This window comes from Clarias gariepinus, chromosome 6 (assembly GCF_024256425.1).
Source record: "Clarias gariepinus isolate MV-2021 ecotype Netherlands chromosome 6, CGAR_prim_01v2, whole genome shotgun sequence".
NCBI classification, from domain to species: domain Eukaryota; kingdom Metazoa; phylum Chordata; class Actinopteri; order Siluriformes; family Clariidae; genus Clarias; species Clarias gariepinus.
In genome coordinates, this window is record NC_071105.1 from 16,738,080 (window position 1) to 16,764,181 (window position 26,102).

General features: G+C 38.6%; 2 protein-coding genes across 3 annotated transcripts; both read left to right on the forward strand.

Annotated features, from left to right (window-relative positions):
- The first annotated feature begins 1,154 nt into the window (after positions 1 to 1,154).
- On the forward strand, positions 1,155 to 10,923 carry eno1b (enolase 1b, (alpha)). The gene is made up of 12 exons (XM_053498906.1): positions 1,155 to 1,248; positions 5,140 to 5,228; positions 5,366 to 5,461; positions 6,458 to 6,516; positions 6,612 to 6,681; positions 6,876 to 7,009; positions 7,800 to 8,022; positions 8,102 to 8,299; positions 8,435 to 8,636; positions 9,945 to 10,053; positions 10,276 to 10,334; positions 10,587 to 10,923. Exons 2-12 carry the CDS (start codon positions 5,144 to 5,146, stop codon positions 10,651 to 10,653), a joined length of 1,302 nt encoding a protein of 433 aa, XP_053354881.1. The 5' UTR covers positions 1,155 to 1,248; positions 5,140 to 5,143; the 3' UTR covers positions 10,654 to 10,923.
- A 488-nt stretch (positions 10,924 to 11,411) lies between these two features.
- Positions 11,412 to 24,356, forward strand: rereb (arginine-glutamic acid dipeptide (RE) repeats b). 2 transcript variants are annotated; one of them, XM_053498380.1, is made up of 17 exons: positions 11,412 to 11,802; positions 14,212 to 14,260; positions 14,478 to 14,602; positions 14,712 to 14,811; positions 15,780 to 15,878; positions 17,166 to 17,246; positions 17,349 to 17,502; positions 17,611 to 17,703; positions 17,850 to 18,046; positions 18,282 to 18,455; positions 18,545 to 18,655; positions 18,830 to 20,025; positions 20,227 to 20,449; positions 20,556 to 21,210; positions 21,375 to 21,515; positions 21,604 to 21,781; positions 23,644 to 24,356. In XM_053498380.1, the coding sequence occupies exons 1-17, from the start codon at positions 11,777 to 11,779 to the stop codon at positions 23,675 to 23,677; spliced, it is 3,636 nt and encodes a 1,211-aa protein (XP_053354355.1). In that variant the 5' UTR covers positions 11,412 to 11,776; the 3' UTR covers positions 23,678 to 24,356. The 2 variants fall into 2 exon arrangements, with proteins under 2 accessions (XP_053354355.1, XP_053354356.1); XM_053498381.1 differs by having other exon boundaries at positions 21,610 to 21,781.
- Positions 24,357 to 26,102: the final 1,746 nt, after the last annotated feature.

A 26,102-nucleotide genomic window follows, 5' to 3' on the forward strand; every position in this document is an offset into this window, starting at 1 on the left:
AATATTTATTATTTAGAGGCTTAACACTGAATTTTTTCAGATAGTTCAGATAGTATGCTAGTGTATATCATCAGATATTTCCTTTTGCAGCTTCCTAGACAAAAGTCTGTTATGTAGATCTTAGACAACACAGACAGGATTCATTCTTTCATCTTCTATACCACTTATTCTTTTACAGGGTGGCAGGGGCCTGAAGCCTATCTAAGGAGACTTTGGGCAGAGTGCCAATCCATCATAAGGCATACAAACAGGCAATTTGGAAACGCCAGTTAGCTTAACCTGTTTGGCTTGTGGGAGGAAACCGGAGTACCAAAAGGAAACCCACCAAGCACGCGGAGAACATGCAAACTCCACGCACACAGACCCGAGGCAGGAAACAATGCCGTGGAGGTGCGAGGCCACTGTGCTAACCACTCTGCCACAGTGCTGTTCACAGACAGGATGTGGGTAACACCTTTGACAGCTCCTGCTTAACGAGTCTTCAGGTCTAACCTGGCGAACTCATGTAAACTCATGTAAACTCAAAAGTTGTGGCTACGCCCTTAGATTATTAGAGTTCACCACTAAAAATAAAAGTGGTTGCTTACAGTATGGTTACAGTTTCCATTAAACACAGGCCCTGAACCCAGGTCTTGGAATATATCTGCTATCATGCACATGAAATGCTTGGCCTGCGATTCAGGAAAAGCCGTTAATAAGCTGATGAGTTAAACCTGATTAGTGTTGGGAACAGGGAATACATTTAAATGTGCATGACACAGGGTGCTTCAGGATAGTGAAAACTAATGAATAGGGATAAGATAAACAGGAGATGTGCTACAGAGTAGCATTTGTATGCATACAGTATACAGGTAGTACAGGTAATGTATGTGTAACGGAAAAAGTGGTCTCTGCGTGTTGAAACATAAATATCTGTTATTATTTTGTTTTTCATTGTACACTGTTTACAGCCAAGAAGAGCAGTGAATGTGATCAGCAGATGGCGATGAGCGTGGACAAACCTCTCAACCCATATTGTTCTCTAGGGTTAAATCCCGCCTCCTGCACGAGGATTGGGTAATACTTCAAACACGCATGCTGCTGATTGGATATTATCCTTGCGGCTGCACCTGAAATCAACTAGAAGCCAATCCCGGGCAGAGGGATAACACGTGACCAGGGTAATAAGGCACCAGAGCCCTTTCAGCCGGATAACTCCTTGTCCTTCAGCTTTACTTCACTGCGTATCCATCCCCAAGCTAAGCCAAGGTAAAGACATTCAATTTAATTGATTTAAATTGATTATGATTGTTTTTATTTTATTTATTCATTATTCACAATAAAGTCAGTATTCAGGTGCAGCCCTTGTTCTTGTTCCTGCAATAGTATTGTGTTAGACCCTGAGGTGTCTGAGTCAGGCAGCTGATTGGATGTAAAGTGACTTGATGTTTTGTAACCTCTATAATGAACATCACCAGGTTACAAATCATTTGCAGTGGGTAAAGCCTGGCGTTTTTGGGCATTGTTCAGCACATTGATCATGGAGTCGGGTAAAGTGTTAACGATTTTATTTATTTTTTATTTTATTTTTTTTCAGGGTTATTTTTCATGTCGTTAATTTGATCGTTTTTTTTGTTTTTTAAATCACGTATCATATTTCTTCAGTGGCTGAGAAGCGAAGCGTGTTGCACAATAAACAGATTTTTTTTGATGTAATAATCATCAGCACAGAAATGATGCGCAGAACCCTTTTAAGTGAATCGGATCTTTTGGCTCGGCTCACCAATACGAACCGACTCTTTCGGCTTCCGAGCGACTCGCTGCCATTTTCTTCCTGAGCATACCGCCTTTGCCTCACTAATTACAAACGAAATTGTTTAATCTACATTCTAATTGTTTCATAGCAGTTCTTTGCATTGTATGTACTAAAATAATATTTAAATAATTGTCAAACCAGCTAATGCGCATTCCTGCATCGTCACTGTGTCTTTCATTAGGATCTGTTTCCATGTGTCCTGGCAATGGATCCTTATTACCCGAATACACTTGACTGCATACAGTACATCTTAAACTATTGCAGTAAATCCTCACTGTTTTCTGCCTCAGACACTGTGTGCGTTTATATAACTCTTAATAGCAAAATGTTTTAAAGGTTGATTTGCGTGTTTTCGTTAACTATTTGTATGACACCTTCCCTAAAATACATTTGAAATCAACCTTTTTGAAAGGTAATCTTGCTCGATGTGGGGTATGTATGATAAAGAAAAGGATGCAAGCCAATAGTACCAGGTTGTGCAAAGAAGGGACATAAAGCGGAAAAAAACACTTTCCTAATCAAAGTAGAGCTCACATGTATGTATTGTGCAGGATTCTTGAGCCCCTCATTTTATATTTTGCTACCATTGAGGAATAGGTTTCCTGAAGCATATTTTTGGCTCTCATTATAAGTCCAGTCCGTGTACCTGACCAGTTAAGCTTTTTGTCTAAGCCACACAGTGACCTATGCATCATTTTAGCATTTAAAAAAAATAAAACCTTGAGGCATGCACCAATAAAAAAACTGATGCAAATGATTAGTATACCAGTGATGCTGAGTGGTTGGAGCAGACGAGAGGGGAAATGAGGTTGTTGCATGAACTACCAATTTTTAAATTGCATATTTTGGGCATTTGTAGCCAGCCATAGTAAAACTTTTATTTCCATTTCTTTAAAGTACATAATTTAATGTTGTAGAAACAAATTACGGGTGCTTTAAAACTTTTGCACAGTTCTGTAGGAAAGATCAATAGGTTTTTTTTTTTTTTCTTTTTTTGTTTGTGTAAAATTGCATAAATTTGAATATTTAATACTTCTGGTTTCCTTTAATGCACATACTGAAAGTCAAGCTTATTTCTCTCTTTATTTTGTATCTGTTCATCCCCAAAAAAGATTTTCTCGTGTATACCTAAAAATTTAAAGAGAAGTTAAATAGATTGAATTTTCAACTGTTAAAAAAAAAAAAAAATCACACTATTTTGATTAAATTGCGCTTTAAGACTGCTGACTCATGTATCACTTTTACCTAAAATAGCTGACTTGTTCCTCACGTCATTGGTACATCCGCAGGTACACAGGCTCTATGTAACGAGCAGTGAGTGACCGTGTTAAATCCAATTAAAATGCTTAATCCTGTGCTTTAGTTTCAATGAGAGAATGCTAGCTCCATATTTAAAAAGTCTTAGGTTAGAATAGTCATTATATTTTTTTACTTAAGTGTACAAGTTTTCAAGGCCATTGATGAACATTTTTTTTCAACAGCCATCATATTTCAATTGAAAGTTTGCATTTGCTACTGAACATAGGTTTAAGTATTTGTTTCCATCCTAGTTTTGCATGTATGTGATATGACAGTCAACCAAATGGGAAATTGAATCTCTTTTGCTATATTAAGAAGCTGCTATGAATCTGGGCCTGTAAGTTAACACCAGTATATCTATTTACATTTCTATTATAGTACATTCAATTATAGGAGTGCTTACTGTTAACATAAATCAGTGCTGGGGGGATTGCTGTATTTACCCAGTTTAACATGGTGTATAGGTTGAGTTTAAGGATTTAATCTCGTTACCTAAAATCATGTTTAAGCAATGAGCCCTTCATTTAATGAAGGTGTTATCACAAAATATGCATGTTGCATCTGTAAGTTGTTTTACATTCCATATACTATGAGCAAAATGTTGTACATTTGGATAACACTTTACATATCTTCTGATTATACATAATATTTAAACCACCTGACTAACATTGTGTATATTCTCTTGTGCTGTCAAAACAACTATCAAGGCATAGACTTCATAACGCCTGTGTAGGTGTGGTGTTGTATCTGTAAACAAGTGGTTAGTTAGCATGGGTATTCTTGGTCTAAGGCTAGGCAAACCAACCATTTGAAAGATGCTATGACCCAGTTCTCTAACATGACCTCACGGTCTGGCCCTTGGCAAGGCTGTGCAGATTCTTGTTCCTGCCTGGTTTTCCTGCTTTCAACTACAAAAACTAGCAAACAGTCAATATTCTCCACCCTCTTACAGCGCTGCAGATGGTGACTGAAATGATCTAATGCTTGTATTTTGCGACTAGTTTTATCCTGTTATAGACCTTCATCTCCTGCATCTGCCTGCCCGGCACTAGTGTACATGAGGGCTGTGTTCGTCAGACCGTTCAACTGTTGTACGCTCACAAATATATCACCCATGCTCTTGTAATTGAAAGCGGCCCTGCTGTGGCCAGCATCACATGTATTGATTGAATTTAATAATGACAGTACTTTTTAAATATTTAAAAACTTGCCCATTGTGTGATGTTAGTTATTTGGTTCATTTTGTTCCACGGTTCATCACACTCCTTGAGCAAATGCTGGTTATGGGAACCTCCATCTACAAAAATCCTCCACTCAGAACACCATGCAACACTACCAGAACAGACATCACTCCTTTTGGGCATTACTGGCAAAGATGACATTACATGTAGACAAATAATTTCAATATTAATCAATTTAATATTGTGTAGGCTATTAAGCTGGATGATATTAATATTTTTAGTAATGACTGGATAATCTTTTATTTTTTTTTTGTAGTGACATTTCTACGTTATCAGGGTAACCTATTGCTGCTATTGTGGAATTTTACGCACTTAAAACAAAACTGAAATTTTGCAAAGCCTTACACTATTAAAGGTGTGTAGCTTTTATTAATTTGCAAGACGTATCCTGTCCTTACCAAAGATTATGATGCAATATTAATACATCGATTACCATCCATGAAGATGTGAGGCACAGTGACTGATGGGGAAATTTTGCTTGTCCCCTTGCAGCAAAGTAATGAACTGTTGTTCACTTGTCCCCTACATTGGTCACAAGTCCCCCCTGCCCCCCCAAACAGAATTTGTCAAATTTGTTATTTGACTCCTAAATATTACAGGCAAAGGCAGCCAAAATCAGGCAAAGGCACCTAAAGATTTAATTTGTCTGGAACCATGTGTGTGAATTAAACATTAATTTTAGTCACGCGTTAGTGGTTTTAATGTAATGGCTGATTATATTACAGTTATGATGGTGTGTGTTAAGTACACAAGTTAAACTTGTACTTAAATAAAACTTTTTAAAAATACTTTATTTTCTTTTAGCAACATGTCCATCTTGAAGATCCATGCTCGGGAGATTTTTGATTCCCGAGGGAACCCGACTGTAGAAGTTGATCTTTACACTGACAAAGGTGAGACTTTCTCGTCATTTTTAAGGACAATGTAGTTAATGGTAACTTTTGTTCACACACTTTTTAATCATGTTCTTAAAAGAAATCTTTTTCCTAAAAATCACCAAGATGACATTATTTATTTTTTGTCTCTACAGGACTTTTTCGAGCTGCTGTTCCTAGTGGAGCTTCCACTGGCATCTATGAAGCTCTGGAATTGAGGGACAATGATAAATCATGTTATATGGGCAAGGGTGTGTATGAATGGATCTTAATTGATATCCTTACCAAATTGTGTTTTAATAGGAACATGCATCTTGCTTTTAATAAATCTTGTGGTGTTATGAAATCTGAAACAGCTGTGTAATATGCCCTAGGTAATATTCTTTATTTAACATTTAAAGAAGCAAGAGTAAATAATTATAATTCATAGGGTTTCTTCTCTATGAAAAGTCCGGTAGATTTTTAACTATAGTAGTAACATTAATCTTGGTGTTCTCAAGATAGGAATATATTCGACTTGGCATGTAGTTTTGTCCCCAGTTTGAGCTCGAGTTCCAGTGAATGAATTTCCTAAAGGTTCTCCTTACATTTCCAAAAAAATTGATTAGTAAAGTTGAAGATGTATGCATAAATAAATTTTTGGAAATTCTTTTTTTCTTTTTTTTTTTCCTTTTAGGCTTTTGCATTATTTTTATTGTACAGCGACGTGTATACAGAATATGTACATGTGCAGTATACTATTCTCTTTATTTTCTGTTCTCTTGTGCAGCAGTTATATCTTAAATTGGAAATAAGGGTACCCAGTAGTGGTACTTATTTGGTAATACCAGGTAACTGTCATGAGATTTGAGTGGATGATGAATGAACTGATGGCATGATAAATAAGGGATCAACGTGATCAAGTTTATGTGCAGATTTTTTTTAACAAAGTGATCTGAATTAATTGCTTGCTCAGCAGTTGTTGATTTGAGCATGATTATGAATGTTTTACGTGTAAATGTGAATGACGTTTCTTAATAATGCTGGTATTGACTGAAATGCTTAATTGCAGGAATGGATGGGATGAAGGTGACTGGACTTGGGGCTAAACTAGTTACCTGAGCATAACTGCTATTTGGGATCACTAATTATACCCAATGCATGCAACCTCAGATGGTTTATGCCGAAATTTAGTCAGTGTGTGTAGACTTTCATTTGCATTCTTCTTTAATGCAATCCTGTTTAATGCTTCTTTCATTGTACTGCAGGTGTCTCAAAGGCTGTTGAGCATGTCAATAAAACAATTGCTCCCGCACTGATTGAACAGGTTTGAATTGTTTTGCCAACAGGAATCAAAAACTTCATTATTGTGTTCTTGGAAATAACAAAACTACCTGAAATACTGGAAATTTTTATTTCTAGGGAATCCCTGTAGTTGAGCAAGAGAAGATTGATCAATTCATGCTGGAGTTGGATGGCACTGATAACAAGTGTAAGTTACGGTATAGTGCACTCATTTATGCTTGAACTTATTTATTTTACATTAACACTGTAATGAGTAAAGAGACTAAACCATCAATGAGGATTTACTATAGCAATGTGTGGCTGAACAAAACAACAAATGTTTAAAAACCCTGAAATTCTTTATTAAATTATAATACTTTGTTCTGTCTTTTAATGTTTCAGCTAAATTTGGTGCTAATGCCATCTTGGGTGTGTCCCTGGCGGTGTGCAAGGCAGGAGCTGCAGAGAAAGGTGTCCCTCTGTACCGACATATTGCTGACCTTGCAGGCAACCCAGAGGTCATCTTGCCAGTGCCAGTGAGTAGCTGAACAGAGACCTTAAAATTAACAGAAATTTCTTGCTGTAAATTAAAAGAATATTTTAAATCTATTCTCCAAAGCATTTTGTTTTGTTCAGCATAAATAAACAATTATATATTAATATATTTAGGTGGGTCAGTATGCATTAGATTTCATACAGTTCAGGGGTAGGATTCTAACCTCCTCATGTGGAAGACCTAAATTCACATCCCAGGGAATTACTAGCTCTGGTCCCTAGATCAGATCGAATAGAAGCTAAAATTCTACAACACTAACAATGAGGCTGACTATTGTTTTAGTAGTAGTCCCATGTCTAAGGTTCAAGATATTTGTAGCTTGATTTAAAAGTGTTTGACTGAAGATTGCACAGTACTGTATATGTAGTAAGGTGGTGTGCAGAGCCAGGGTTTCTGCTTTATGTTCCAGTGGGCATGTGGGTTTTCTCCAAGGGAGTTATCGCCCAATAAATGCCAGCAGGTACAGATTGGGCTATCCTAAATTACCTTGTATGTGGTCCTGCTTCGTGCCTAGTGCTAATGGAATAGGCTAGCAGCCCTGATCAGTAACCATAAAGTGGTCAATGACCGGAAAGATGGTCAATGGATTGCTGGATCACTATAAGGTGGCGATCAAGCTTTTCCCTCATTACATACGGTATTTCCTTAGAAAGTTGCTTTTTTTTTTTGAGAGAGAGAGCAGACCTGAATGCGGCCATTAAATTCTTATTTTTTTACATATTTATGTAAATGTACGTTTATGGAGTTAATGTGCATCTGCTTTGTTCAAGGCTTTCAATGTGATAAATGGTGGCTCCCATGCGGGCAATAAGCTGGCAATGCAGGAGTTCATGATCCTGCCAGTGGGAGCCAGTAGCTTTAAGGATGCTATGCGCATTGGGGCTGAGGTCTACCACAACCTGAAAAATGTCATTAAGGAGAAGTATGGCAAGGATGCAACCAATGTAGGTGATGAGGGTGGATTTGCGCCAAATATTCTGGAGAATAAGGAAGGTATGGATTAGTTGTATTATCTCTGTGGATGATGTACTCATAAAATTAGTGAAAATTAACTGCAATATCTGTGATATAGCACTGGAGCTGCTAAAATCTGCCATCAGCAAAGCAGGCTACAGCGATGAAATTGTGATTGGCATGGATGTAGCAGCATCAGAATTTTACCGGAATGGAAAATACGATCTGGACTTCAAGTCACCTGATGACCCTAGTCGTTATATCTCCCCCGACGAACTTGCTGAACTGTACAAGAGCTTTGTGCAGGATTATCCTGGTACTCCTTTCCTCTTGATCTGCTAAACTCTCTGCTCAGTTGTTTTGCGTATTAAATTGTTTAGTGTTTTATCCTTTGCTCAGTGGTTCATTTGTTGTATCTATATTGTTTTTCTTTTCCTCTCCTGTATTTAAGTGGTGTCCATCGAGGACCCATTTGACCAGGATGACTGGCAGGCCTGGACCAACTTTACTGGCACTACAGACATTCAGGTAGTTGGGGACGATCTGACAGTGACTAATCCCAAACGCATTTCCAAAGCAGTGGAGGAGAAGGCCTGCAACTGTCTGCTGCTTAAAGTGAACCAGATTGGCTCTGTGACTGAGTCCCTGCAAGCGTAAGTTTACAATTTATTGCATGCCTTTACTGAGTAGCATAAAAATGGCATCAACAACTTACTTTTTTCGTACAAGCTGCTTAAGACTCAAATTTTTCAAGATTCTTATTTTTCATAATGCTATGACCTGAGACTTTAAATGAGCATGTATTTGGAAACTGAGTAGATGGAATTTTTTTTTTTTTTTTAAAAGCATAATGACCATGGACCAAGGTTTGCATTTTTGTTAAACTAGTGTTGGTACCTGTCAATGACAAGTTTATTTATTTATTTTTATTTTTTTAAAAGAAATATTTAAACAGTAAAATCTAAAAATAAGCTGATCAGCCTTAGTGATTTCAGGTTTAAGCCCAGGTCTGCCTGTTTTTCTGAATGGCAGAACTATCTGCCTCACTTGACGCAAATAATTTTGTATGGTTGAGTATCTTGCGCCTTGTTTATGCTAAGTTGTGCCGCCTTTGCTGTCAGCCAAATACACTCCATTTTCAATGTAGATGATTAAATCTGGCATGTGACTGTTCATAGCATCACTTTTACTCAACATTTTGTTTGTAGCACATAATGTTCTACAATTTTTTTTTTTTTTATTTATTTTTTTTTTTTAAATTACAAGTTATTGTACACACCTTCACCTCGGACTGCTTGTGTTTACCTCATAGTGGGGCTTCACGTTACTACTTTTTCCTAGCATGGCTTTTGATCAAATGGGAAACTGGTTTTAAACGTCAGCAGGAAAAATAAACAGACATTGATTTGTCCATTTAACTATGACGTTATGTCAATTAACAGTTTTATATAGTGTACTTGCTTTTTTCAAGTCATCTTTGCTTTCATGAAGATTTGGGCACTTTGTAGAGGCATTACGGTACTTTCGGTCTTCTACATGCTGTTTATTTATGGTAAACTATCGTTTCGAGTCATGCGTATAGCCACGCCAATGGAATTGGAATGACCAATCTAGCACAAAACTGCTCCTAATGTACCTTCTACCCAACATTTTGATTTAATTTATGGTGCAGATTTAACTTCAGACATATGCGGAGACTGGTAAAGGTTATTAAATTCTGTCCAGCCCGTTTTGTGTGCTGCTGGACAGACATGTGGACAGAAATTTTCTGGAGACTGGTTTCAGGTCCTGCAGTGTGCAAAACATATATCATTGAAGGACTGAGTTTTGACTAATGTACAGATAATCTTTCTTTTATTTGTATAGATTTACTTAAATGTAATTAGTTGATTTGTAAACCATTATAAAGAACAGGTTTGTGTAAACTGTCTCTAATCATTTTGCACGTTGTCTACTTGTAGCTGTAAGATGGCTCAGTCCAGTGGATGGGGTGTGATGGTGAGCCACCGCTCAGGAGAGACTGAGGACACCTTCATTGCTGACCTGGTTGTTGGCCTGTGCACTGGACAGGTACATATCGCTTTAACCTTTTCTTTAGATGCCGTTAGAGATGAGATGTGCATGCAACAGCTAGTCGGTGCTGAAACTACTGGCTTGATGGTAAAACCACAGGCTGCTTGTATGTTGTCTAATAATTGCCAATTCTTGTATGTGTTGGTTCAGGTATGTTGATTTAAAAAAGCTGTGTAATTTACTGCATGCATTTTTTTTTTTTTTTTTTTTTTTTTTTAGATCAAAACAGGAGCACCCTGTCGTTCTGAACGCTTGGCCAAATACAACCAGATACTCAGGTGTGTGTCTGTCATTACCACAATTTCCTGCACAATACTTTCTAGTCTTGACAAAAATGGTTGGTTAGGTAGGTAGGGACACTTGGGTGTTAAGTTTTGCTTAGGGATCCAACAGTGTTGAGTTTGAATGCCAAAATCCATTTGGAGCCTAAAATCTTATACTGAGGAAATGGTAGCTGAGCAGTTGTCCTCTGTTTTCTGGTACTGTATTCGGCTCTTCATACTACCTTTTCTTGCTTCCTGTCTCTGCAGAATTGAAGAGGAGCTGGGCGATAATGCTCGTTTTGCAGGGAGGAAGTTCAGGAACCCACTGAACTGAGACTGAACATCTGATTACGCTGCAAATCCATGTTAGGATAATCTAGCTCATACTTGCTGTCAGTATAGAAAACTAAAGTGTATGTAGAGAAAACTGTACTGTATATTTTAACATGATAAATCTACTGAAGAAACTTGCAGTATTTATGGTTGTTGGTAAAAATAACAGTGCTGTGAACTTGATGAATAACTGGCTGAGAATTGTATTTATGAAGAACCAATTATGTGTCTGTGGTTGCAGCAAATAAGAATAAACATGACCTCAAACTTTTTTCTCTTAATGTGTGGCAATTATTTAAGTGAAGTTCATTACAAATTGTTCAAGGTGTTCATTTATTTTCATAGTGACAAGAAATCTGAAATATGACCTGAACTCATCCTGTTAACAGCTCCTCAGGATCTAAACATGTTAAGACGTGATCGTGGAAGTCAATTTGCTACAATCTTAGTGTTTTATTTTTTATTATTTAATATATATGAGCGAGAACACTGTACATTATTGACCCCACCCCAACATACAGATTAAACTAGAAATGTATTGAGGAGAAGGGTTGTATGTATGCAGTGATTTGTTTTAGTTAACAAAAAAAAAAAAAAAAAAAATCTTGTGTGGAACAAACAGTGCTCGTGTAAAAATGGAGTAAAATGATTACACTGGTTACATAATGGAAGTTAAACGGGTGTGAAGCTAATCCTCTAGGGAAGGGAGGGAGAGGAGGAAGAAGTAGTCGATACACTTCAGACATCCATTTTGAAGTGATTAGTGTTCCAGCTTATCATTTCTCTGCGCGGCTTTGCGTGCATTAATTTTAGTTTCCACATCGCACACACCCCCGTCAGCAGCAGTAATAGTATCGGATTGTGTGCGATATCAAGGCTCGGTCTGTGTCTGATTGCATTAGAGACCTCGGCACATGCTCAGTTAGCGCCGCTGTGTGAGCGGCAGCTCGGTAGGCTGGCGCGTGAACGCTGAGGTCATCGCCTGAGCTCGAGCTCGGGGAGAGAATCCTCCGCCGTGCCTCCATTTTGAGGAGCTGCTAGTATGTAATAGGCGAGCAGCATAGTTTTGGGCCGCCGCCGCAGAGCGAAAACAAACTGTAAACACAACAGAAAGAGCTCCAGCCATGGACGACCTGTTTAGTCCGAGAAGGTTTGTAGGCTTTCTTTGTATTTTCTTTTTCTTTTTTTTTCCCCTCCGAGGTTTCATTTATGAGGAATTTATGCTCGTGTTCGTCGGAAGCCGCTTAGTACTTTTGCATTCTGCTGCAAATATAGATGGTAGTGAACTTGACAGCTTGCCTCGCTCGGCTACACACACAGACGCTAAGTGAAGGCCGAGGCACTCTGGCACGAGGAGAAGCAGAACGAGATGCAAACCAGATACCAGTTATGATTATATCACGTTTTTGGTTGAAGATTGCAGTTATAACTTTAAAGTTTCATTCGCCTAATTAATTAGTAGTCAGGTTATTCTCGGGGGAACGACATGCACTAGCTGTTTTGGTGCCGTTTATAGAACAGCTCACGCTCGCGTTTCATGATATTTCTGGCTTAAAGTGTAAATATTATGCTTTATATAATCACAATTCGCTCATGCGCGAAATTAGTGTGATTTGCAGAAGAGCTACGTGTTTAAGCCCCTGTTTATATAACCTTTGGAGGGAACATTGTCGCCGGGCCCTGATTGGCTGTGACAGATGAATGGGCGGGACTTGGACCGGCTGTCCAGACTGCTGATAGGCAAATGACTCGCTGTGATTAACACTATGCACGAGCTGGTTTAAAAGGTGGAAGGCTGAGGAGGCGCCCGTCATGGCGCAGCTCGAACTTTTACACTCTGGTCAATAATGTGTGTGAGACGTATCATTACGGTATCACCCTATAGCTTACACCTGATATGACTGACTGTGTGTGTGTGTCTGATCTGATCACAGTTGTTGCCAATAATTTAATAAAATGTTCCACAGGGCTGATAAAATTTACTGAAAGACTGTGAATATATTTACAGTAATTGACTGTAATATATAGGATGTTCCAGAAGTGTTATACACAGATCAGCCATACCGATAAACTTAATAGCCTATTCTTGTGTCATTGAAAGGGCTCTAAACCATCTAGCGTGAAAGACCTCTAAAGGTTTCGGCAGACACCTTTATCCAAAGCGACTTACATTTTATCTAATTTTACATCTGAGCAGTTAAGGGTTAAGGGCCTGGGTTTTAATCCTGGGACCCTCTTAAAAAACTATTTCTGCACCTTATCCATGAAGCTACCCCTGTTCTCCTGTGCGATGGTATCTGGCACCAAGGTGTGGGCGCAGATCCTTTGCTAGTCCAGCACATCCCATAGATATTCAATCAGATCGAAATCTGGGAAACTCTTTGTCATGTTCCTCAAACCTTTCCTAAATGATTTTACAATTCACACTATTCTGCAGAAAGAGGCCACTGCAATCAGAGAATACTTGGTCTGCAGAAATTTTTGGTAGGTGTTACATGTCAAGGTGACATCCACATAAATGTCAGGACCCAAGGTTTTTCAGCAGAACATTGCCCAGAGAATCACACAGGACTTCTTCCCACAGTGTATTCTGGGGCCATCTATTGCACAGGTAAGTGAGACACATGCAGAAAGCCATCCCCGTGATATTAAAAAAAACATGATCCATCATACCAGGCCACCTTCTTCTGTTGATTCTTGGTCCAGTTCTGATATTCACATGCCTGTTGTAGGAGCGTTCTGATGTAAACTGGGGTCAGCTTGGGCACTCTGACCAGTCTGTGCCTACACAGTCCCATACACAGCAAGCTGTCATGCACTGTGGGTTCTAACACCTTCCTATCACAGCCAGAAATAATTTTTTCAGCAAACTGTGCTACAGTTGCTCTATTGTGGTATTGGCCAAAGCAGGCAAGCCTTTTCTGAACATGTAGATTAACGAGCCTTGGATGCCCATGACTCTGTCTCTGGTTCATCGGTGGGCCTTTCTTGGACTATGTTTAGTAAGTACAAACCACTGCATACCAAGAAAACCCCAGAAGACCTGCTGTTTTGGAGACCCAGCTTTACAGCCATTGCGATGTGGCCCTTCTCTCAGATCCCTTATGCATGCCCTGTTTTAATGTTTTAATGACATGTTTCCAGATAAACTTCCTAGGTTGTCTTACAACTTACTAGGAGTAAATATTTAAGTCACTTACTGTATAAACCAACTGTGAAAAAGATGGAAGACATTTTGGTAAAATCTGGTAATTTCTTTTAATTATGAAGATTTGGGAATAAAATATCCCAAAATATAAAGTAACATAATACAATACATCTGCTTGTTTGAATGATGATTAGTTTTAATTGATTTAGGACCATATTTAAGTGAAAGCTATTTCAGTTACATTTGTTAATGTAGTTGTGGTGACATAGTGAGACCTGTAACCTTCAGCTCAACTGTTTCCTGTAAATGAGCAAATGTACTAATGTACGGTGTCATTTAAATTGCTTTCAAAATGGCAGTAAATCATTGGGATTAGTTGGCATTAGCAGTAACAGGATTTTTGTATTTCAGGCAGCTGAACAGCACGCAAGGTGAGATTAGAGTGGGTCCAAGTCATCAGGTGTGTAAAAAGGCTTATTATTGCACCATTATATACCCAGTAATTATCTTATTGGATTGCTGTTTGAAAAGCATGAAGAATAATTGTAACGTTTTAACTGTGCACTGGTGTTAATGAATGTTTACACATGTATGTTTGAATCTGTAATATTCATATCTTATGTACATGTACAGTATGTGTGCATAAATTATGATTGTGCTTGCTTGCAAATGTGCAGGCCAAACTCCCAGAGCTGCAGCCGCTTCCTAATTCTGGTATAGATGCTGTGACAGAGAAAGAGGAGCTAGTCTGGACGCCAGGAGTCAATGACTGTGACCTTCTTATGTACTTGCGTGCTGCCAGGTGAGTGAGCATTAGCATTATGCTACACCTCCTCAGTTAGATCTGAATCATCATACATGTTTGTAATGTTTAAGACTAAACGATGAGAATTTTGTGTATTTATAATCAGGAGCATGGCAGCGTTTGCAGGGATGTGTGATGGAGGCTCAACAGAGGATGGCTGTCTTGCAGCCTCCCGCGATGACACGACATTAAACGCATTAAACACGGTCAGTTGTAATATTTTTTGCAAACATAAGTGTTATTCTTCATGCAGTTTAGATTAGTATATTATTATAATCTGAGCATTTTCACCTGGTGTTTTACTGGTTTTGATAGAGGATGAATCTACTAGGCTGACGACTGACAACTGGATTCTAGTTTTCTTACTTGAAATGCACTGTTTGCTGTACACAGTTTGCTGAAATGCAAAAACAAAAACTATAAAAACTAGGTATGTGTTCTACTACTGAAACAGAATTGATCCCATTTCAGTTTTAATATGAAGTGAAAAGCAGTTGATGACTTTTTGTAAACATCAGGAAAATAGATAACACATGAGCAATTCTAAAATGTCAGATTGTTTGTCCTGCTGTATAAGCATTATATTTTCATCTTTAGTGCTGAAAATCATACATCTCTCTTTTAGCATTCAGGTGTGTTAGCAGTATATGTCTTTTTGTGCCGTTAGAACCCTTATTTTAATTAATTTTTCAGACACCTGGGTCTCGTTTGTGGGTCCTAACACGTTACATAATCTAATAACATTTTGTTTTAGTGTAGTTACTGAACAAGATGCTGTAAAATGAGCAATAATTTCAGAGGTAAAGTTGCTGACTTCCACTTATCATGACTTTCCCTAAGACAAAAATGTTGGAACAAAATAAAATACTTTACACTAATAAAATGTGTGCTTAATGTACAACAGATATTGGTTACTATGTGGATTTTCATGAGGGGTGGGGAAGAATAGTGGTAAATATTTGAATCACCCTATTTACAGTAGCCCACCTGTAACTGACGCTATAATAGGCTGAGGTATTATACTTTACACTGGTGTTTAAACTGTCAAGTAAAGTAATAGTTACGTAGTGTAGCCTTTTTAAAAATATTTTACTAACCATATCTAAAGTTTTTTTTTGGGGGGGGGGAATGAGTGTCTTTTTAAAAAAATGTTTGTTTTCTTCACCTCCTTCAGCTCCACGAAAGCCAGTATGATGCAGCCAAAGCTCTTCAGTGCCTGGTGAAGAAACCTGTTCCTAAACTCATAGAGAAATGCTGGTCAGAGGATGAAGTGGTAAGAAATGCTGTCTTAAAAATAATTAGTCAATAATTACTAATTAGTTTATAATTAATACTAATAATTAAAAAAATATCAATTGCCTTGTTTGTTTCTAATACTTAAAGTCCTTATGTGAGGGTGAATCAGAAATTATCTGCACTCCGGTTATATTAAAAGTTTCTGTTGGTCGCAATGTCTTATCAGTACTTTCTGTTTAAGGCTACTGTCTCCCCAGTCACTCCTGTGCGAATGTGAACTATGCTACTGCAAGGATCTGATGTTGAAAAATTATGTATTTGTTTTTTTTTTAAAGTTAATTAAGATATATTCTGCAGCCAAAGCGCAAAATAACTTCTGACTCTGCCTTTTATATTTAAATAACAGGATAACGCAGGTGCATAAAATCATTTGAATTGGCATGTGGCCTTAAAACTAATGCTAGAAGACTGCGAAGTATATTGCTTTGCATTGTGCAGTTGTGTGACACAAATCCACTGCTTCTCAGTTTTATTATTAATATTTAAAAAATTATTATTTCATGCATAATTTTTTTACGTTATGTGTAAACATTTACCAAATTAAATTGAACTTGAGAAGTTATGTCAAATTTACAAAAGTGTGATAAAAGCTTTTTTTTTTGCTTATGTTGATAAATGGCAGCCACCCATAAATTATCAGGTATGTGCATGCTGCAGGTGACTTGTTTGTGGTGACACCCACAAAATTCTAAAATGCCACAGAGTAGAAAACTCAAAATAGCTCAAAAATGGGCAAAAAAACAAACCTTTCTTTTAAGGTGAAATTACTTGAAAAGTCTAAGAGAAAAAAAAAAGATTTAGTAGCATTTCACAGCATCAGACGTTGTTGCAGCATTTACCAAATGTTGTAGGTGTTTAGCAGCATTTCACAGCATCAGTGTTAAAAAAAAAATTAACACTTTTTTTCTTGTTTCTCGTTGCTGCCATGACTCACTACAAAAATATAATCAATAACATGAGTTTGCTCTATTATTAAAGCTCACCTAACACTATTATTATACTAATTTAATTACTAATTAATTAACTTGAAAGCATTTATAAATAATATTAAATAAAATATAAAAAATAAAATATTGCATATTTGCAATACATGCTGAACATTTAAACACTATTGTTCAAACTAAATAAATTGGTTCTATAATGTAAACTTTTTGTTGTTGATAAAAGGAATTCCTAGCTTCCAAAGCCTCACAAATAGCCCAGGGTTGGAGATTTATTCCAGACACCTGTTAACAGTTTCCTTCTGCTCTGTTATTAATTACAGAAAAGATTCATCAAAGGTCTGAGGCAGTTTGGGAAAAATTTTTTCAGGATCCGCAAAGAGCTCCTTCCCAGTAAGAAAACGGTAGGAACACTTCTGCTTTGTATCTGTACTGATTAAACTATGAATGGCTAAAGTTTTAAAAGGTCAGTGGTTTTTAAATGGTTGATGCACTTTTGCCCTCAGGGTGAGTTAATTACCTTCTACTACTACTGGAAGAAAACTCCTGAAGCTGTGGGGTCACGACCTCAGCGGCAGCATCGCAGGCAGCCTGCATCCCGCAAGGTCAAAACTCGCAATGCTGTAGCAGCTGCCAACACCAACTCCCGCACCTCGTCTAGTGAGTTTTGCACTGCACACAAGGTTTTTCAAATCTGGTGAGAGTCAGAAATACTGTAAGTGTTACTATGTTACTTGATGCCTGCCGTATTTCTTATACACTCTGCAGTGGAGCTCAGTTCAGCCAGTGAAGACGATATGGACAGTGAGGACAGTGAGCAAGGGGAAAAAGCACAAACTTGCAGCCACTGTCTAACCACCAGTAAGTACATCACATCACATTTTGAACAGTTGTTTTAATAACAACTCAATAATAAATATAAAACACTATTGATGAGCATTCGTCACACTTCATTTATGTATTTTAAAACTTGTTCAGAGCCTAATTGACTATAACACTATCTTCAGACTCTAAAGACTGGCATCATGGAGGTCGTGACAATGTCCTGTTATGCTCTACGTGCCACGGCCACTTTAGCAAGCATAGACGACTGCCACCTATTCCCAAGCCATCCGACCCACCCTACCTGTTCAAGCCTGTACGGGATGAAGATGAAGGGCTTGGTGCACATCAGGGAATGAAGACACGCCGCAGCAGAGCATCAGTAGGCACAGCAGTGGTCTTCACTTCAAGTTTAACACCCAGTACAATCCGTAAAATAATGTTAAGTCAGGCAGCAGTGGCTGTCAAATGTTAACTGTATGATGACTGTGTTATAAAACTTATTGTCCATAATTAGGACAAATAGCCAATGTGTTTACAAATACCTGATATGATCGATTGTCTTGTTTTTGTGCGTCCCAAAGTTAAAATCGTTACCAAATGTCTGTCCCTACTAGTTGTCATCCCTGAGAAGTGGGCGAAACCGGCTAACAGGAAGCCCTGATAAAGGTCTGTCTCCTTCCAATGACGAAATCCGTGCTGGTGGCCACGCCTCCAGAACTAGCTCATCTGCTATGGCAACCAGGGCATCCAGTGCTGATGCCAAAGCTATGGCTGGGAAGGCTGGGAAGGTAATAATTCTAGACCAATAAAAATCTACATACATTTGTTTTTTTTGTTTATATGGAACTAATCTTTATTTTTTTTTTATGGATTTCAGAAGATAAAAGTAGAACCATCTTTGGTAAAAGGCGTTAAGAGACAGAGAGACACCAGTGCCCCAGATACAGATGAACCTGAAAGAAAAAACGTGAAAAGGCAAAAGAATCAAGTAAGATGGCATCATAATGGCATTTTATTAAAGCTATGTAAATTGTGGACAGTTTTATTCCTCATTGTTCGCAGAGAGAGAAGGAGAGTTTCTCGGAACAATATTCTATATTACATGTGATAAAGATATCATAATGTCAAAAACTAATTTTGTCGGGCTGCATTGATATTTCAGGAGGTACCAGACTCCCAGTCAGAGGGAGAGGGTGAAGGTGAAAGCTCAGACAGCCGTAGTGCTAATGAAGATGGCAGCAGCGATACTAAAGATATAGATCAGGACAACCGCAGCTCCTCCCCAAGCCTCGCCAGCCCTTTGCCAGCCAACGAGAGTGATTTAGATTCACCTGTCCCAGCACCTCCACCTCTGGCTGGGCCACAGAGTCAATCACAACAAACCGCTACAACTATAGCACCTGCTTCTCCAGCTCCCTCTCAGTCACCACCAGCTCTGCCACCTCAGCCCTTACAGTCAAGGGTGCCCTCACCTGGTGTTTCTACAATCACTACCACCAGCACCACCACTTCACGGATCATCGTCCCTGCAGACATTCCCCAAGATGATCCATCTGTTATTGCTCAGAGAAGGAGCCAAAGAGGTCCAGAGGCTCCTCTCACACTGCAGTCTTCTGCTGGGCTGCCTTCATTTCAAGGACTAGGCCCAGGACAAGGCCAGTCTTTCCCTCCATCTGCACCTCATTATCACCATCCGAGTCAGGTCCAGAATCATCCATCCAACTCTCATCACCCTCATGGATTTGGTCCTAAGCCTTTTCCACTTCAGCGCGATGGCCTCCATTCTCCTCTGCCACCGACATCTGGATCTCAAATTAAGCCCCCGCCAACTACCCCCATCCCTTCCTCTCACAAGCCAATTCCTCCAGTTCCTGCTCCTCCACCATTCCTGCAGATCCACCCGAATCTGCCACCACCTCCAGCATTAAAGCCTCTGTCCGCTTTGCCTGTACAGCACCCTCCCTGCTCTCAGCCTCCTCCCTTGCACATTATGCCCCATCCACATCCTCAACCACAACTACCCATGCTGACTCAGTCCCAGAACCAACAAAGCAAAAGTCATATAACCAGCCTCCCTCCAACATCAGCTTGTCCTCACCCATTACTCCCCCAGAATCGTGCTATGCCTGAAGCCACTGCCCCATTCACACTGTCTTCATCGTCTGCTGCAGTCCCGGGCCCACAGCCATCTACTTCCTCTGCACCAAGTGTGCCTACTGGGCCAACACATGTGACCATTAAGCAAGAGCCTGTAGATGAAGAGGAGAACTGTGAAAGCCCGCCTCCCCCTCCACGCAGGACTCCCTCACCTGAACCCACTGTGGTTAACATCCCCAGCCACGCAAGCCAGTCAGCCAGGTATTTCTAAATTTGGTAGTGTCTTGTGATATATAATCTTGTTAATGTTTTGGGGTTTGTCAAATGTTCTTAGGTTTAATAAACCCCTATGGATGACTGACTTAAGTGTAATGATTGAAGCCATTTGTGAACTTTTTAAATTGTGTTTTTGTGATTAAATTTTTTTTTTTTAATTGACAAATCAATGTTTTATATTAACAGGTTCATCAAACGTCTGAACAGAAGCAACAATTCCTGTGCTCGCACCGACTTCTACTTTACCCCCCTAGCTAACTCTAAACTAGCCAAGAAAAGAGAGGAGGCTGCTGAGAGACTCAGAAGGGAAGCAGAGCAGAACGCTCGTCAGAGTCGAGAAAGAGAGAGGGAGCGTGAGAGGGAGAGAGAAAGAGAGCGGGAACGAGAAAGAGATTCAGACAAAGCTTCTGTAAGTGTTTGTGATTTTTTTATTACGTTAAAATTACCAGTTTACTAGTTTTTGTTTAGACCCATATAAGTCTACCATAAGTCTCCTTCTACCTTTTAAACTGCAGCGAGCCTCCAGCTCTTCCCACGAGGGGCGTGTGGGTGAGTTGCCATTGCCTGGACCCATGCCACCAGGACGCCCATCATTTGAGGCCCCGCCCGCAGCAGCTGTGGCTGCTGTCCCTCCATATCTTGGGCCCGATACTCCGGCTCTGCGTACACTCAGCGAGTATGCACGGCCTCATGTCCTATCGCCTGGAACCCATCGTGGTGGCCACGCCTTCTTCACACCCTTGGGACCTGCAGACCACTTACTGGCCTATCACATGCAGGGCCTATACGCAGCTGACCCCACAATACGGGAGCTACGAGAGCGTGAGATCCGTGAGAGAATGAAACCGGGCTTTGAGGTGAAAGCACCTGAGTTGGAGACACCTCTGCATCCATCCCACAATCCCATGGATCACCTGGGCCGTCATGGAGCCCTGGCACTACCGCATCCATTTGGGCCATACCATCCATCTATGGAGCGCAACATGGTGCGGCCTGAGTTAACATATGCTGAACGGCTGACTGCAGAGCGACTCCACGCTGAGAGGATGGCAGCAACTGCTGTGGACCCTGTGACCAGACTTCAGATGCTCAATGTAACACCACACCACCACCAGCACTCACACATCCACTCCCACCTCCATCTGCACCAGCAGGACCCACTCAACCAGGGTGAGAAACTTGGCTCTTATTAAAGTACAGTACCACGTTGCAGATATAACTGATGCTGAGCAGCAGAAGAGAATAAATTTGATAAATTGCAAAGATTACGTAAATATGTGATTTCATTAGACAGAATCTCTTACCCATACACTTGTGATGTTGTCCTTTGTCAGGTTCAGGGCCCCACCCTCTAGTGGAGCCACTAGCAGGAGGACCCCCACTCGCTCGGTTCCCCTATCCACCAGGTGCACTTCCCAACCCACTGCTCAGTGAATTGCCCCATGAACATGAAATGCTCCGGCACCCTCTCTTTGGTGAGTGTCCTGGATTGTCTGAATATCAGATTGTTATTTTTATAATATATATGTCACTTTTTTACTTATTTAAATATCTGTTTTTAAGGAGCAGCATTCCCAAGAGATTTACCAGGACCACTGGGTCCCATGTCAGCTGCACATCAGTTGCAGGCCATGCAGGCTCAGTCAGCAGAGTTACAGAGATTGGCACTGGAACAGCAGTGGCTACACGGGCACACACACCTGCACGGTGCCCCTCTTCCTAGCCAAGAAGACTACTACAGGTGAGTGAAGACTTTAGCTTGACTTTGTAAGCCAGTGCACACCAACAAAAACTAGTCCATTAGAGAGAATGAGCCAAAGAGACAGTTCTTTCAGTTAAAAAAGATTTAAAATGCTGGGGTTTGGTTCTGCGCTGGTTAGTGTAGAAGATTTTAACAGGAGGGTCAAGCCTGTCACAGTAGAATCTGGCGTGCTTAGTTAGTAATTGAACTTTTCTAGTGTCTGCCTCTTAATTAAAACAGATGAATGACACCTATAAAATACACATTATTAATTTTCAGGGTTGCTAATAAAATGGCCCCCCTATTGAATATTGCTCTTAGATATTCATTTGATTTCCTCAATTGCTTGCCTTCACCCTTTTGTCCTTTGCATTTTTATTATTTGCAGAAATACTTTTACATAATACTGCACGAAAACAACCAAGTTAAAGAATAGCCTTCACAGAAAACCTGCAAAGGTCATATAATGTGAACCTTTGGGTGTACAAGACTAAAAATTTAGCTGAATAAAATGGCACTGAGTTTCTTATGTTAGGAATGAGATAATGACAGGGAAAATAATGAACACTGGGTGGTGCAATGCACCTCAGAGCAAAGCGCTGTTGCTGTTGATTTATTATTTATTTTTTTTTGCAATAACAATACATCTTGAAGTGATTTTCCCCTCCTATAGCATTCATCAAGGGCGTCAATTTTTAAACCTAAAATTTTTAAAGAGTTGACACTTTCTTCTAGCCACATTGTCTATTAATCATTGTATGAAACTCATATGAGCTCCATTAGGTATAGTTCTTTTGTTTAAATTAACTTCTTCCTGTTTAAAGCCACTGATTAAGTTCATAATATTTATAATATTTACATATTTATCAGGTGAAAGTAAAGAGAAACAGCGAAGAGGGTCCTGGTTTCAGGAGGTTAAAATTAAAAGTGGCTGATTATACTTTAATAGATTTTCAGCTTGTTTAATGTTAGAAATCATTTAGAAACAATTTAGTTATCACTTGTCACATATAGCATGTATAATCAGCTATTCCATCACTAGCTTCTCTTTTCCCTCTCTTTTGTACTTAGTAAGACAAAATCCCATGGTACCATAAAAAAGCAAAGCACAAAGCCTATATTACAGCGGATCTCAACTTTGATTATTATGGCTTACATCTCATTAAAACCGAGAAACCTTTAAGTTTAAGTAAATTACTATTCATACTGTATACAGTAGTACTTACAGTACAGTAGTTTCCACAGTCAGTGATGATTTGTTGTGCCATATCATCTGCTGGTGTTGATCCACCTTGTTTTATCAAGTCCAAAGTCAATGCAGCCATCTATCAGGAGATTTTGGAGAACTTCATGCTTCTGTTTGCTGACAAGCCTTATGGTGAGGCTGATTTGCTTTTCATCAGGACTTGCACTTTGGCAAAACTTCCACTAACTGGTTTGCTGGTCATGATATTACTATGCTTGATTGCCCAGCCAACTTGCCTGACCTGAACCCCATCCAGAGTCTGCGGGCTATTGCCAAGATAATCCATCGATGTAGTACTTTATGCCAAATGATCTCTGACAAAGCAGAGTGCATACATGAACATACATTTTAGAAGTTGGACATTTCTGTATTGTAAATCCTTTTTTATTGACCTTTTTTAAAATAATAATCATTGCTTTTTATGAGCTGTATATGGTAATTTTAAAAATTAAAACAAAAAAGGATTTAAATATTTCACTTTGAAATTAATCTAATAATTTTTTAAATAGTGCAATGTATGTTGGCTTATATATTTTATTTTGGTCTAAATATTGATGGGACTGTTTTATATTTTTGAAAATACTTTCATAAAAATGTACTTTTATCTGCTCAACAGTCGTCTGAAGAAGGAGGGAGACAAGCAGCCTTGAAATAGTTGGAATACACTGTGGACTGTGGGGTGATTTCTGTATTTAGGGTGGTAGCTGTTCTTCTCTGCAGGAACCCTGTACAGAGTCAGTTTACTTCCTTTCAGCACTTATGTCTGTGCCCTACTTTGTGGTATTGTATAAAATAACATTTTTTCCCAAGCACATTGACCTTGTTTTTGTTGCATGATTATTACTTAGCAGTTTTTACTGATAAAAATGAAATATATTGTAAAATTGTTGCTGTGCTAAAGCACTAGATGTACTTAGTATTTGCAAGGTGCTGTCCGGTATCACGAATATCCACAATACAGCTTAAAGTTTAAAACTTTATTAAAAACCTACTCTGTAATACTGTACATAGTATATGTATCAAATAATATATATATTACCTGTGTAAATGAGTGTTTTAATGTTAGATTTAAAGACAGAAAAAAACTGTGTGCAGTAAGAGCATGCTTTAAATACTGTATCATAGCTTTTCCTTAACCTCTTTTTAAGGTATATCTTAGAGCGAACATGCTTATCAGTATATAACAGTAGAGAGAAAATAGTTTTTGCACTCTTTATTGCAATACAAATGAAACTGTATTCATAACAAATAAGTAATTATTTGACACCATGTCATATATATCTCTGGATAAAGTATTATGTCTAAGTAACAATATAAAGCTAGCTGTGACCACTAGTGGAGTGTCATTATTTGTGCTCAAATGGACATCAGTGACATCTATTAACCACATTATTCAAAAACTTCTGATGTCAAAGCATTTTCTTTACACAACAGCTGAAAAGAGTATTTTCTACAATAAATCAGTGAATACTGAATGTAAACGTTTGTGTATTGAATGTATGAATGGTCTGATTAAAAATATAAACTTGATTGATGGTACACAATTTACATGTATACACGCCTTTTAAAAACATCCACCCTGAACAACTTTTATTGAAATATTTAAATTATAGATAGTACAGTGCCTTGCATACCCCTTGAACTTTTCCACATTTGTTCATGTTACAATCACAAACATAAATGTATTTTATTGGAATTGTATGTGATAAACCAGCACTAAGTGGCACATAATTGTCGAGTGAAAGGAAAATTATAAATGGTTCTTTACATTTTTTTACAAATAAAAATCTGAAAAGTGTTGCATGCATTTGTATTCAACCCTCTTTACCTTGATACCCCTAACTAGGGTCAGGGTATAAAAGATATCACAAGCTCTAAACATTTTATATAGCACTGTTCAATCCATCATTCAAAAATGAAAAGAGTATAGCACAACTGCAAATCTACCAAGACATGGCTGTCCACCTAAACTGACATGCTGGGCAAAGAAAAAAAATTTATCCACAGGTGGTGAATCTGTCCACAAGACAACTATTAGTCATATACTTTATAAATCTGGCCTTTATGCTGGAGTGGCAAGAAGAAAGCCATTGTTAAAAGAAGGTCATGAGAAGTTTGCAGTTTGTGACAAACCATGTCAGGGACACAGATGGATGAAGCCAAATACAGGGCAATCTTGGCAGAAAACCTGCTAAAGACTTGAGAAAGGGGCAGAGGTTCACCATCCAGTAGGACAACAACCTTAATCATACAGCCAGAGCTACAATGGAATGCCTTAGATCAAAACATGTTCATGTGTAAAAATGGCCCAGTCAAAGTCCAGACTGAAATCCAATTGGCAATCTATGGCAGGACTTGAAAATTGCTGTTCATACAATCTTTACTCACTTTGACTGAGCTTGAGCTATTTTGCAAAGAAGAATGAGTGAAAATTTAACTCTCTAGATGTTCAAAAGTGGTAGAGATATACCCCAAAAGACTTTCAGCTGTAATTGCAGTAAAAGGTGGATCTACAAAGTATTGATTCAGGGGGGCTGAATACAAATACATCTCAGACTTTTCAGATATTTATTTGTAAACAATTTTGAAAATCATCTATTATTTTTCTTTTCACTTCACAATTATGTGCAACTTTGGGTTGGTCTATCACATGAAATCCCAATAAAATTTGTGGTTGCAACATGAAAAAATGTGGAAAAGTTCAATTGGTATAAATATATATATATATACAGTATATCAATCTGTATAATGAATATGTAATTTTCAGTGACATTCAAATTTGTTTTTCTAACAAAAATACCACTTTTAGTTTAAGCACTTCATTTACTTTGAGTCTACATTCACTTCACAGTTAAGTTTCCTACATTACTCAAATTTATCCATACCTAAACAGATCAGGTTTCAAAGGTTCATGAATGTCATACTATCATGAATGTCATTGAGCTTGTCATCTTTTAGATCTCTAACTAGCCATGACACAACAGCAGCATATAGCTACAAGTTTCTGGTTTTCACTAGTGCATGTTGGATTTCTCATTAATATGTCATTGAAAGTCACTGGTGAGTGAGAAAAGA

Bases quoted from the DNA above. Each gene is read 5' to 3' on its own strand.
- eno1b (XM_053498906.1), top strand. From the start codon at position 5,144: ATGTCCATCTTGAAGATCCATGCTCGGGAGATTTTTGATTCCCGAGGG. The intron at 8,300-8,434 runs GTACTCCTTTCC...CCTGTATTTAAG, and splicing joins CTTTGTGCAGGATTATCCTG to TGGTGTCCATCGAGGACCCA. The intron at 8,637-9,944 runs GTAAGTTTACAA...GTCTACTTGTAG, and splicing joins GTGACTGAGTCCCTGCAAGC to CTGTAAGATGGCTCAGTCCA.
- rereb (XM_053498380.1), top strand. From the start codon at position 11,777: ATGGACGACCTGTTTAGTCCGAGAAG. The intron at 20,026-20,226 runs GTATTTCTAAAT...TTATATTAACAG, and splicing joins CACGCAAGCCAGTCAGCCAG to GTTCATCAAACGTCTGAACA. The intron at 20,450-20,555 runs GTAAGTGTTTGT...TTTAAACTGCAG, and splicing joins GAGATTCAGACAAAGCTTCT to CGAGCCTCCAGCTCTTCCCA.